Source organism: Chroicocephalus ridibundus, chromosome Z (assembly GCF_963924245.1).
Source record: "Chroicocephalus ridibundus chromosome Z, bChrRid1.1, whole genome shotgun sequence".
Lineage (NCBI taxonomy): Eukaryota > Metazoa > Chordata > Aves > Charadriiformes > Laridae > Chroicocephalus > Chroicocephalus ridibundus.
The window spans coordinates 16,105,388-16,117,433 of NC_086316.1; the positions used below are offsets into that span (position 1 = coordinate 16,105,388).

The window sequence follows — 12,046 nt, forward strand, 5'->3', positions numbered from 1 at the left end:
TGAATCCCACAAGCTTAGTGGTTGCTGTCCATACCACAGAGAGCAGGTGGCAAAGTGCTCCGTGCAGATAGCAAGGCTGCAGTACACTGAAGCTTTTATGAGAGGTTTCCTTTTTACATCATGGCCCCCTCAGCTTAAGAGACTCTTCACTATTTTTGATTTAAACTTGGGGAAAACATTCTTCAGCAGGTCTTGAGGGATGGGCACCAGCAATTTCATAAGCAAACGGCTGATGATGATGAAAGTTAATGAATTCTTGGCATCAGGCAGCCCTTCTTCCTACCTGCCCACACACTTACTGAATCTGTCCAGTAAAAAGTGCTTCAATGAGTGGGGTTTTCCTCTACTTTTGTTGTTTAGTAGCACAAAAATACAGCTGCTTCTGAAAATCTGAACTCTACTTTTCTTGTAGGAAAACTAGTTGATCAGAGAAAGTATGCGGAGGCAGCCATACTCCTGGAGCAGTATACTCAGGTAATGTAATTACTCTTCTGTCTGTGCCCCAGTGATATCCTGTATCAGAGGTAATCCATCTGTGTTTTCTCTTTTCCTGGGCCACATGTGATTCCGTGCATGCTGACAGCAAAACAGTCTGTGCCATGGGCTCTCTTGGGGAAGGCAGAGCAGGTCCAGTAGATGCAGTGAGCAGGGTGTGGGTGAATGCTGTGTCCCTGAGTTTTTCCACTCATGAAGCTGCCTCTGCTTTGGTATGAGAAGCTTTTGTCTCAGAGAGCTGAAGCATAAGGACTGGAGTAAAGAAGACAGCTCCAGAGAAGTAGCATAGTTTGTGTTTGGTTTTTTTTCTTAATGTCAGCACTTCAAAGTAGCTGGCACAGTAGTGTTTTCCTGTCCTGACTGTGGTGTTGCTTCATAGAAATGTGCACCTGAATAGATGCTACCTGAATGTGTATTACTAGCATCAGTAGCAGTACACTGTTGCTCTTTCTTTCTAGGACTATGAAGAGGCTGTTATCCTGCTCTTAGAAGGGGCACTCTGGGAAGAGGCTTTAAGACTGGTAAGACATTTCAGAGCACAATAACAAGAGTGGAACTATTTCTTTAGTGTGCAAGAACAGAGGGACGGGATCTGTGTTAGATCTTAAATAATACCTTGTTTCCTCTCCCTGATCCAGATTCACAAGTATGATAGACTGGATATCTTGGAGACCAACTTCAAACCTGCTATTCTGGAAGGTGAATCTGCAAGAATCGGAGACTTCTGTATGCTATAGAGGCTGAAGAAGGTCTTTACTGGCTCTGTGGGTAGTCACAGCACTCCAATACTGGAAGCTGTATAGAAGAATGCTTTGATTCTGCCTAACTGATGCTGCCCACTTAGCTGCATCTGGCTATACTCAATGCAGCTTGAAGCCCTGCAGTGTCATGGGCTCCTTTTAGTTTAGTCAAGCTCCTTTTGAGCTTTTCCAAACCTCACAGTCACAAACTGCAGAGAGGTCTGTGTCTGTATGTCCATGAAAAGCAGGGGACAGTCCTTGTTCCAGAGTACATGTGGTAGCAGAGCTATGGACTAAGAGAATGGCTGGCTGTCTTACAAGCTTTTTTGAGTAGGTTTTTTTAAATATGATTTGATACCTGTATTCTCCTTTCCATCCAGGAAGGATGGTTGGTTACTATTGGTTGTTTTTCCCTTTCATGCTATGGGCAGTAGGCTTTATGAGTCGAGGGATTTTTGTCTTTAATTTGAACCTCAGTAATGTAAAGAGATTTGACCAGAGAGCTTTCTGCTCTCCCTGTGTCAGAAACAGACTCTTGTTCTAGAAAATGCTTGTCTGGCAGGTTAATTCACTCTGCATCCAAGTGCACCTGGCTTGGTGGGCTCCTGTATTATAAGCTTTGAATTTCCTTGCGCTTGAGTCCTTTTCTGTGCTTTGCACCTTACTTCTCAGTTTGAAACACTGTGCTCCTTCAGACTTCTTGTGTTAAAAAAAAAAAATGCTCTTCTGGTTCTCTTGCACTAATTTTCACATCCTGATTTTCTTAATGAGCAGCTCAGAAAAGTCAGATGATCTTCCTAGATTCTCAGAAAACAGCATTTCTTCGCCATAAGAGTCGCCTGCAAGTGGTCCGAGAGCTGAAGGAGAAGGCTTGTGAGAGCCTGCAGGGTTGGTATTGAAATGCATATGATTTTCTCTGCATAAGTAACCATGATCATCTTTATGGTTTCCATTTGCCCTGGAGGAGCTATGCTGTCTTCTATCTCCAGTGGTACCTACAAGAGTAGAACAGCATTCTTCTCGCCCCCTCCTCACATCATACTTGGACTGCAGTTGTTTGACCTTGCTCATTCTGTAAAGACAGCTTTATTTTCAGTGCTATCTGTGTCACAGCTTTCATGGGATCAAAATGTACCTTAAAGCTCTTCAGAATGACACAGCATTGTCTCCACAGTGACAGCTTGCCTGTGTCAGTGCCCAGCATGTCCTTTGTGCTGAGTAGTTACTATGCCTATTCACCTGCCAGCTCACACAGGCTCAGGGAAGCTTTATGAAAGCAAAATGCTTTGTCCTGGTCCAGATTTGCTCCACTGACATTGTCATCTCTCTTATTGTGCTGTTTAATATCACAGTCCTCACCAGGACGGAGGAACAGTGTTCTTTTCACAATTGGTGTTTCTTCTTGTGTGCTGTTTGAGTGGGACTGCGAGCTGTAAGGCTCCAAAACACCAGCAGGTAGAATGCCCAAGCTGCATCTCAGCAAGCTACATAGATTACCCTGAGAGAAAGCCTGGAATAACTGTGACCTTTTTCTATACTATGATTGTTGTTAAAATGTTTTGCAGATTATGAAATGCCAAATTGCCCAGAATTGGATCTTTTCTCTGAAACCAGCAGTGTTGTGACAGCCAGCGACATGAGCAGCAAATATTCACACAGCAATTCAAGAATATCCACGTAGGTATCTGCCTCCAAATTAGGTAGTGGCTACCCTGGCATTAGCATTTGGGAGGGCAGCTTGCTCATGCTTGGCATGCTCCTCCTCGCAGCTGTGCGTGCCTTGGAGCAGCTTTAATTACAGACATTTCATGGTTATTTTAACTCTTACTGGGAGGGAGAGAGCAGAAAATGCCAGAAGCTACTAGTGCAACAGGAACTGAGTGCCCAGCAGAGGAGCTGTGAACACAGACTCTCGTCAGGAGCTGACTCTGTGAGTGTCGGGCGTGTTGCCAGAATAGCTGCTGGAGGAAGCTTGACAGAATATGCGCAGAGCTCCTCAAACATTAACAGCTTGCATGTGTGGCTTGTGCTCTTTGTCCTAGGTTTTGCACTTGATGGGTGGGGGTTGCTGATAAATCTCATACCAATGTCTTCCCACAGTGGGCGTCTGTGTTTCTTTTGAGTGCTCTCAAGAATGTGAGCTGCATTATGGGGTGGGGTGCATTAGAGGCCAGTGTAGTCTGTGGGACTGCTTCTGAATTCCCTAGCTGAAACGTGGAAAAATACAGCTGTGGGAAAAGTGTCGACTTTTTGTGCCCCAGTTGAAGAGAATGCAACCTTAGCGTTCAGCATACATGTGTCAGAGTGAGCTGATCATTTGTGGACATTATGCAATTAGTACTGGCCTGTGATTAGAAGTTGGTTTCCTGTCATAGTACAAAGGAGCTGAGCTGTATTAAGCAGAAATGAAATTGTGCACAGGCATCACAGATCGTGGCACCAAACTGTTTTAAATGGAGCTCAGATTTGCCTGATAGTGACTGCTGACAGACAGTTTACCTTATTTTGTGCTTAGATGCTTTAACCTTGCTGGAACACAGAGCAGTCCTTTCTGTAGTAAAGAAGCAGACCAACTACTGACTTGTGTTTCAGACCACTAAGCATATTGGTTGGGTAGCATTGAAAACATTCACGCAAAGGTACATAAGCTTACATGCAGTCCCTTCTAACTGGAGAGTAAGGACTTAAGTAACACGTTTCATGCCCACTGTTGATGTTCCTTCAGACTTACCCTCTTACAGCTAATCCTGTTGTGCACACTGTAACTAAGCATCCTCCTTTTCCAGGCGGTCTTCAAAGAACCGGCGGAAGGCTGAGCGCAAGAGATACAGCTTGAAGGAGGGGAGTCCTTTTGAAGATATGGCCCTTCTGGAAGTCCTGGCAGAAAACGTTCGTGCTGTTGAGACTGTGAAGGGTACGACACTTGATGATCTTAATGCACTCTGCAGCTTCTGAGGACAGCTGAGGCAGTGTGCCCCTTCTTGTTCTTAATGAGTACGATGGGGAGAGATGGTCCATAAGACCATCCATGTTGGACCTGATTTAGTTCATCTGCCTCTCAGCCTGGAAAAACATGTAATAGTGCGAGCTTTCCGCATTTGAAGTTTGGGAGCAGAGAAGTGAGACCTTGTCAGTTCTGTGAGAGACTTGTCTCACATTTGTACTCAGGTACTGTGTGGGCTGAGTAGGGACAGAACCAGTTCTCATTTGCTGCTCCCCTTCCTGTGCCCTGTTAGCAGAGAAATAGAGCTGCTTACTTAGCGTACCTGCATTAATTGCTCTTGCTTGTGCTTCTGTTCTCTCCTGCAGGAGACATACACATCCTTCTGAAGCAGCTTGTGCTGTTTGGTTATGATGAGCAAGCTGGGGCGCTGCAACAAGTCCTAGAAGAGGTTTTGCAGTTGATGGAGACCTCGATCCCAGAAATCTGGACTCCAGACCTGCAGCAGAGCCCTGTCAGCTCGGTCTGTGCCCACCCACAATACCCATCATGCCTGACATACAATATCAAGTATTTAGCAGTGTTTTGCATTCACCAGCAAAGAGTGCAGAATCCTTTTGCTTTGCAGATCTGTTTTTTTTTCTGTAGAGGCAAAATAGATACTCTGCAGTACCTACCAAGTCAGTACACTCTAGGTGTGTACAACAGGTATAGCCCACTGTTTCCCTTGCACTGAATGCCACATTGGACAGGATGAGGTCTCATAAAGCTTGTGTTACCTTGTCCTAGTGGTGACTTCTTTTCATAAGCTCTATCTTAAGCAATTTGTAAAACATAGGAACGTTGTTTTCTCTTTTAGGCCTGACAGTTGAAGTGTTAGCATAGCTTATATGTACTGGAGTAGTGTTGTCCAACCCCGTGTTGTGAAGTGAAATGCTAGCAGACTGGTCAATTTAGTCTGGACCAGTATATGATAAGGAATATATTGCAAAAAGAAGGGTTATGTCAGGCTTCTATTTCCTTTACACAGTATAAGGAGATCACTAGCACTGCACTTAGTTCCCTTCCAGAGTAAAAGTCTTTATTTCTAATAAGTAGTTTCTGAGCACTCATGGTGAACACAAGATATTCCCCAGTATCGTCTCCTTAACTACTGATTAGCAAGACTCTAAGGAGAAATTAAAACTGTTCTATATGATGGGGAGCTGAGACTCTCAAATTAACTTTAAATATTGCTGTCACTGTAATGAAATTAGTCCTGCTAAGTCGTGACACTTACACTGCTGTCAAAAAGTAGGTGCTGGGATAATGGTTCTGTGTCCTGAGAAGCTGTCCGAAAGTGGTTCCCTCTTTCTGCCTCTGTGTTAATTTATTCTGAGGCATTGCTGGGCTTTGGTCACATATTCCTGGTCGCTTTGTACTGTGAGGTCTCCTGCAGGCAGTGCCTTCTGATTTTGGATACTGACAGCAGAGTTTCCTTTGTAGGTATCCCTGCTCTTAGCCTTGCTTTGTGCAGGTTGGAACATGGGTATTGCTTCTTCATACAGGTCCTGGGACCCAATTCAACTGCAAACAGCATTATGGCTGCCTATCAGCAGAAGAGGATGATAAAGCCTGTTGTACAAGGTTAGTTAAGCTGTGAGTGGGTGTGAAATGTCAGTGAGGTCAGCAGGGTTTGAGGTTCTCGAAGCATTGCTACTTGCCAAGAGTTGTAGCATTTATGCAGTTGTAGGAGTTTCTTGCTTTTCGTTATGGTGTACCCTCCCTCCGTGTGGCAAGTGAGAAACCTTAATAAGGTTTTATTTGCTCTGAAGTCCTGTGCTAAAAGGACTGTCTGAATTGTACTCCTGGCTTCCTGTCTGTGTAGTGTCTGTCTGTTGTGAGGGAATTGGCAGTCTGAGTTCTTAGAGAATGTGTTAGATAATTCTGCTTGTAACTTACCAGCTGAATTTTTCTATTGGCTTTGTCAGCCAGGCCAGGCTCTTGGCCAGGCCAGGCTACAGTCTGTTGTGGTGCTTTGCCATCTTGAAATCCTTGCAGCTAATACAAACTTAGGGCTGAGAGACATAGCAAGTGCTGGTCCCATCTCCCCTCTGTTTTCCCTCTTCCCCACTAGTCCTGGAATTGTCTGGAGAAATATTTTAATGAACCTCTAGATGCAACGTGCCTATTGCCACTTGCCAGGACTGGCTCCGTAGAAAACCTTGTGCCTCTTATTCGCGCTTAACAGATACAGCTAGCTGTTGTGTGTGATGTCCCAGCTATTGGTGTACGAACGGGGTTTTGCTCTCTGACATTGACTGTTGCCTCCTCATTTTGAACGGTAACGCATAATGGTGAGGGGCTTGATTTGCCCCAGAGCTTGATTTCTGTAAGCAGTTCTGCTGGGGGCACTCTTCTGAGTAGGCTGGTGATCAATCACTAAAAGGAAATGCTGTGTGTCAGAGACTTCTCAGTGTCTTTTGGTAGAAAGAAAAGCAAGTAAGTAGTTGACAGCTCCTGAAGAAACCATATTGCTGTTACGCTTGGTTCTGACACTTGTCCTGTTTGCCTTTCAGATCCAGAATTACTTGTGGCACCAAAACTCAATAAAAATCTACAGTGGAAACTGCATCTTCTCCAATAACTAAAATCCAAGGAATCCCAGTGGACTCTGAACTGTAACTTTTCATGTAATCTCATTACATCTTTACAGAAACCATTGTTGTCCTGGTGTTTCTGATACACCATTCTTAGGGCTGTTGCAAGTGAAGGGTCCCTCCACCTGATGCAGCTGTGACTGTGACCTGATATGGCATTGTGCTAACGAGGACAGACACTGATATCCCATTGCAGAGGTGGGACGTGAGGTTGGGGAGTAACAGGGTCTGCAGCTGTGGATGCTGCTGGTTGAATCCAACATCTCCCACCACTGTTCCCTCCCTTCTGGATGAAGCAACCCCACCAGTGTTGGATGGGCTATTTTCTCTGCCATCACTCCCTCCCGTGGATGGTACATGCCATGATGACAGGTCACATTTTAAGGTGGTGAGCCTGGTTTAGAGATCTCACCAGTAAGTCTATACCAATAGGAAATTCATGCTAAATTGCTAAACAAATTAGTTGTGTTTTCTCTGTTGAAGCTGGATGTTGGTAATACCAGATTTTCACCAGAATTGCTTTGTTACATCGGAGAGAACCGTGAAGTACCAACAGCCAGTTGTGTCCTAAAGCGTGTCCATTCGCACCAGGGAGATCTTGGGTAGAGGGAAACTTCAATAAAAGCAGGGGGGAAGGGGTGGGGGGTGTCAGTGTCACACACTGCTGAGTAATACTACACTAATCTCAGTTTAAAGATCACCTAATGCTGCCGTATAACACTGGCAGATCAGGAGCTGTACCCTGATTGTGCTGTGTGCTATTGCAGAACTGTTTCAGCTGGAAACTGATCAAATCTCATACTTGAGAATTAGGTTTTACCCCAGAATACTTCTGCAGTCTGACTCAAGAAGTAACAGTGGCAGACTTGGGAGCAGAGGGAGGGGACAAGCTCTGGAGGCGAGGCTGGAAACCCTTTTCAGTGGTTGCAGCCCCTTTCTCCCTCCGTTAATTTTGGCCTGGCAGCTGCTGTGTCCAATGCAAGCCATTTCAGTTAGGTGCTGTGGAAAAATGCCAGCACAAACAAGGCACTTCCTGTCTGTTGGAGGTCTCTAATGACACAGCAGTGGGCTTGTGCTCTCACTGCACAGCATTAGCATGTGTCTAGTGCTGCGGATCGTCGTTTTTGTCGTGCAAAAACTCCATGGTACTGGGATGGCCTGGTGGGCTTGCACTGTATGTGCTGTGCAGGCTTGGGGTTGTTGGAGTGAAGTGGGGTGAAACAATCCTTTACCAGTGTTGCATGAAGCATTGGAGTGGTCTTATTTCCAGCTGTTCTGAATTACATGGCCCATTCTGGGTGGCGTGGGGATGGCTTAAGCCTGTTGTAAAGTGCTGTGACTATCCTGGAAAGAGATTCTCCAAGAGTAGGGTCTCGAGATGGCAAAACACATGAAAGGCTGCACAGGGTAGGAGTGTTTTACTGGATCTGGGTCTTCCAAATGGTAGCAGAACATAGTCCAAGGTGAAATACAGAAGCCATCTCTCGTATCTGGAGAAAGGGGTCATGAGGGAGTCTAATCCTCTCCAGGGTATGGAGGGCTCTGGCCCTGCAACTGGAATGCAACACTGGCACCACTAATTCCTGACATTCCTAAATCTGATGCCAGGAAATGCTGATGCCTTGTGCAGCCTAATCTATAGCCTAGAAAGAGATTCCCTCTTTAAAAAATCCAAGAAAGGGTAGAACTACTGGTGGCTTACTGAGGATTCATGCTTGTGCCTAAACACAACAGTTCCTTTATGTATATGGGTTCTTCTCTTTTCAAAGCTGAAGACCTCTGGTCTTAGGCATGTTTTCCTGTTCTTTCTCAGGGCAAAACCACTTTTAAGTCTGCCACCCCAGTGGAAGGCCAGTTTTCTAAATCATTCATATGGTAAATTCATCACTGAACTCCATTGTCTTCCCCTACCCCTCTCCCTCCTGAGTGAACTTTGACTAAGGAGCAGTAGAGCTGGAAGCAGCACCTGGTGTCCCCAGCGTCAAGGGGGAATGTCCTGCCTCCTGCTTCCTCCTTCTGCAGGTGCTGAACCTTGGCTTCTTTTCAGCAGCCGCCAGGACTCTGCTTTCCCTTGATTTCTACTAGGATGTTCTTCTGCTTTCTTAGTGGTGGATGTCATCTTGAAATATATTCTGCCTTAGCTGCTGTCTTTACAGACGTGTTGAATTTCCTCTTCAGAGTTCTGTGGAGGCTCGTACAAACATGCAGTTATCAGGAACTGAAGTAAGCCATTAATACAGAAATAGGGAGTTAACTTAAGGAATGTCCCAATTTCTGAGCAAATGTGGCTGTGTGGAAGCCTGCTTTTCTCATTAGAGTAGAAGTTTGTCAGCTGTCTGCTGTCTAGCTTTATTAAATACAAAATACAAAAGAAAAGAACTATTTCAGGCACACAATATCACAAAAGTAACAGCTCCAGCAGAAATCTGAGTTACAGCATGGGGGAGAAGGCGTGTGCTCTTGAATTGATTCAGGTACCCTTTGTCAACACTGGTCATTCTAAGGAACACCATGTCATCCTCAGAAGCACTTCTTAAAAATGCAGGAGGGACCATGTTCTTCATATTCACTGCTGTAAACCCAGAGCTCCTGGAAAGAGTGGAGTGAGGCCAGAATAGACCCACCAATCCACACAGAAGACTTTCTTTGAGGGGACGCAGCTATGATGAGGTTGTCACTGGGGCACATCCTGGCCAGTTCCATCTGGAAGCGGTCAGCAAAGCCCTCCATCAGAGTACTGCCCCCACACAGCAGGATATTCCTCAGCATTTTTTTGTTGATGTCACCATCACATTTCTGGAGGCAGGCAAGTGTCAGCTGCAAAAGCCCTGGCTGCTGTGAGCCAAGTAAGGCTGGTTTGAAGAGCGCTTCAGCACAAAGGAATCTCTCCTTGCCTACAGTGACAAGGTGTCGATCCGGCAGCTCATAATTCATTTGCTGGCTTTGAACGGGCAAACTCAAGTCCTTTCTAAGGTTCAGAGAAGTGTAACAACACTTCTCTTTGAGATCTTGTATGATGTTTAGCTGGTGTTCTGTGAACACGTTTCCAGACTCATTTAGTAACTTCATGAGGTAACGTGTGATGTCCAAGCCAGCATAATCTACTTTCCTGGTGATGCTACGTATAACATAACCTTCATAGACAGGAACAACATGTGAAGCACCATGGCCACTTTCCACCACGAGAGCTGAGGTTTTTCCATAAGAGTACATGGATAAACAGGACTGGTAGGCAGTGTGGATGGCAGGCACATGAAGTCCTTCAAACATCATCTCAGCATATCTCTCCTTGTCAGCAGTGGTACACAGGGGAGGCACTGACACCAGAACAGCATGGTCCTCTGGCTGAATCTTCATCTCCCTCTGGAAAATAAACTCCAAAGTATCTTGGACACAGTTCCAGTCCACGACTACGCCATGTCTTATTGGGCTGATGAGTGTTAAGGGTACGCTGCTGTTCTGAAGGTCTCTTCCAATAAAGGTTTCTTTTTGATTGCGCCCAGCCTCAGCCATGGGCTTACCAACTGTAGATGAAACAATGTGGGAAGGACACGGGTCCCCTCCAAAGCCACACTTGAAGTAACCTGTGCCAATGTCTACGACTACTGCTTTATTTCCCTTCATGGCCTGGAGGCTGGTCACAGGTATGTGGCTGTTCCTTGTAGGCTTCAAACAGCTCGCACACGCTGCTGCCGTTCTTGCAGACCTTTCCTGAACAGCTGTGACTTCATTTGGTGAGGCTGGACGTGCTTCTCAGTAGCATTGCCCTGCCACCACTCCACCTGGGGCCAGCGCAAGCAGCAGACCTGTGCCTGGAGCCCTGGTGGCAGTGGTTCTACTGATGCCAGTGGCTTATGACATCATACGTAGGCCTGCCCCTCAGGAACCAGTGCTCCGATGCAAGTGTGCGACCATCATGACTTAGACAGTTGTGTGCCATTTTTGTGTAGATGGATTGCAGGTCTTTGTTCTTCTCTTTGACCTGCTCTGAGAGGTTCCCCAGATGCCATGAGCCATGGGGCATAAACAGTGCATTTAACTGCAACGCCATGTGGCTTTCCTTTCTGGCCTGCCTCTGCCACGTGAGGAAGAGCACGGTTCTCCACCATTTGCCATTGCTGTTGGTCCAGAATAGTTCCTGTTGCTAAGGTCTAGCACTGCTGTACTGCTGGGGCCAAGTGAAGCCCTAGTTTAACTGTCAAGAGTGAATCCCTAGACTGGATGGGCTTTTCTCATTGGTCGTTTTTTTTTTTTAAGTTTTGCTTTCTAAATTAAGGCATAATATTACTAGTGTCAGCAAAATCCAAAATGTGACTGGTGTTTGAATTCAGGCCACAGCCAAACCCTCACCCTTCCTGTCCCCCATTCCACTATAGGAATGTCTTTGTTCTTTTCCAGCAGCAACAGGCCACTAATCACCCCACCAGTGTATAGTAACGCGCTGCTGCATAGAGGCATGGAAGGACACCCTCTCCCCACAGAATACGTTATCAAGAGTTACACAGCATTTTCCTAGGATAAAAGCTCTGTGTGCTCTTTTACTGAAAGCTGTTTCACCCAGAGGGCACCTTAGTTAACAACCAAAGCTGGGCTTAGGACGAGACGGAACCCTACAAACCAGTTCTGGACCCAGAAACAGATTTTTATTACTACCACTCTGCTGCCTATCTGGGAGTTCACATCTTGATGACCATCAAATGATAGCGGCTCACCAAAATCCTGATGTGGAGAAACAAAGCAGCATTAAACCACACAATTTCTGTACCAGCCTCAACACAGGAACCCAAGCAACAGCCAACCTTGATAGTTCATTGCCCTGGAGAACAGTAGAGCTGGTCATTGCATAGTATACATGTGGTTTTATATACACTAAAAAATCATTAAATACATTCTTGTACATGACAGAGCTAGGCTGTCCCTCTTAGAGCCTGTGCAGCAACTACCCTGGCAGCCTGGCGGGGGGCAATGCCCGCTCCACAGCCACGGGGATGTTCAGCAGCACTCAATGTTCAACCATGCTGTGGCACAGCAAAGGGGGGACGCTGCAGATGATTGATGCTCCTTCCCATACACTCGCAGTACATTCCTTCGACAGTTTTGCTGTCAGCCACACCAGCCTCTGCAACGTTACCACTTAAGAGAAACTTCAGAGAAAGACCCCTAAATCATTGTTTCTTTCCTTTTTCAGTAGAAACCTATACCTGCACTCAATGCCTCAGCTTCTGAATTAA

The 12,046-nt window shown here is 45.8% G+C and overlaps 2 protein-coding genes across 2 annotated transcripts in view; one reads left to right on the forward strand and one right to left on the reverse strand.

Annotated features, from left to right (window-relative positions):
- The window catches only part of ELP1 (elongator acetyltransferase complex subunit 1), a 31,982-nt gene extending 24,587 nt beyond the window's left edge, over window positions 1–7,395 (forward strand). Inside the window, exons 28-36 of the mRNA XM_063321553.1 lie at window positions 413–474; window positions 954–1,016; window positions 1,134–1,194; window positions 2,010–2,123; window positions 2,801–2,912; window positions 4,022–4,149; window positions 4,545–4,699; window positions 5,724–5,802; window positions 6,735–7,395. Coding sequence (XP_063177623.1) covers window positions 413–474; window positions 954–1,016; window positions 1,134–1,194; window positions 2,010–2,123; window positions 2,801–2,912; window positions 4,022–4,149; window positions 4,545–4,699; window positions 5,724–5,802; window positions 6,735–6,802 — 842 coding nt within the window. The 3' untranslated portion in view covers window positions 6,803–7,395. The remainder of the gene's footprint in view (window positions 1–412; window positions 475–953; window positions 1,017–1,133; window positions 1,195–2,009; window positions 2,124–2,800; window positions 2,913–4,021; window positions 4,150–4,544; window positions 4,700–5,723; window positions 5,803–6,734) is intronic.
- A 58-nt stretch (window positions 7,396–7,453) lies between these two features.
- On the reverse strand, window positions 7,454–12,003 carry ACTL7B (actin like 7B). The gene has a single exon (XM_063321508.1). It carries the CDS (start codon window positions 10,437–10,439, stop codon window positions 9,336–9,338), a length of 1,104 nt encoding a protein of 367 aa, XP_063177578.1. The 5' UTR covers window positions 10,440–12,003; the 3' UTR covers window positions 7,454–9,335.
- Between the last annotated feature and the right edge of the window lie 43 nt (window positions 12,004–12,046).

What these genes read in the sequence shown, in the direction of transcription:
- ACTL7B (XM_063321508.1), bottom strand. Translation starts at nt 10,439, where the DNA reads ATGAAGGGAAATAAAGCAGTAGTCGTAGACATTGGCACAGGTTACTTC.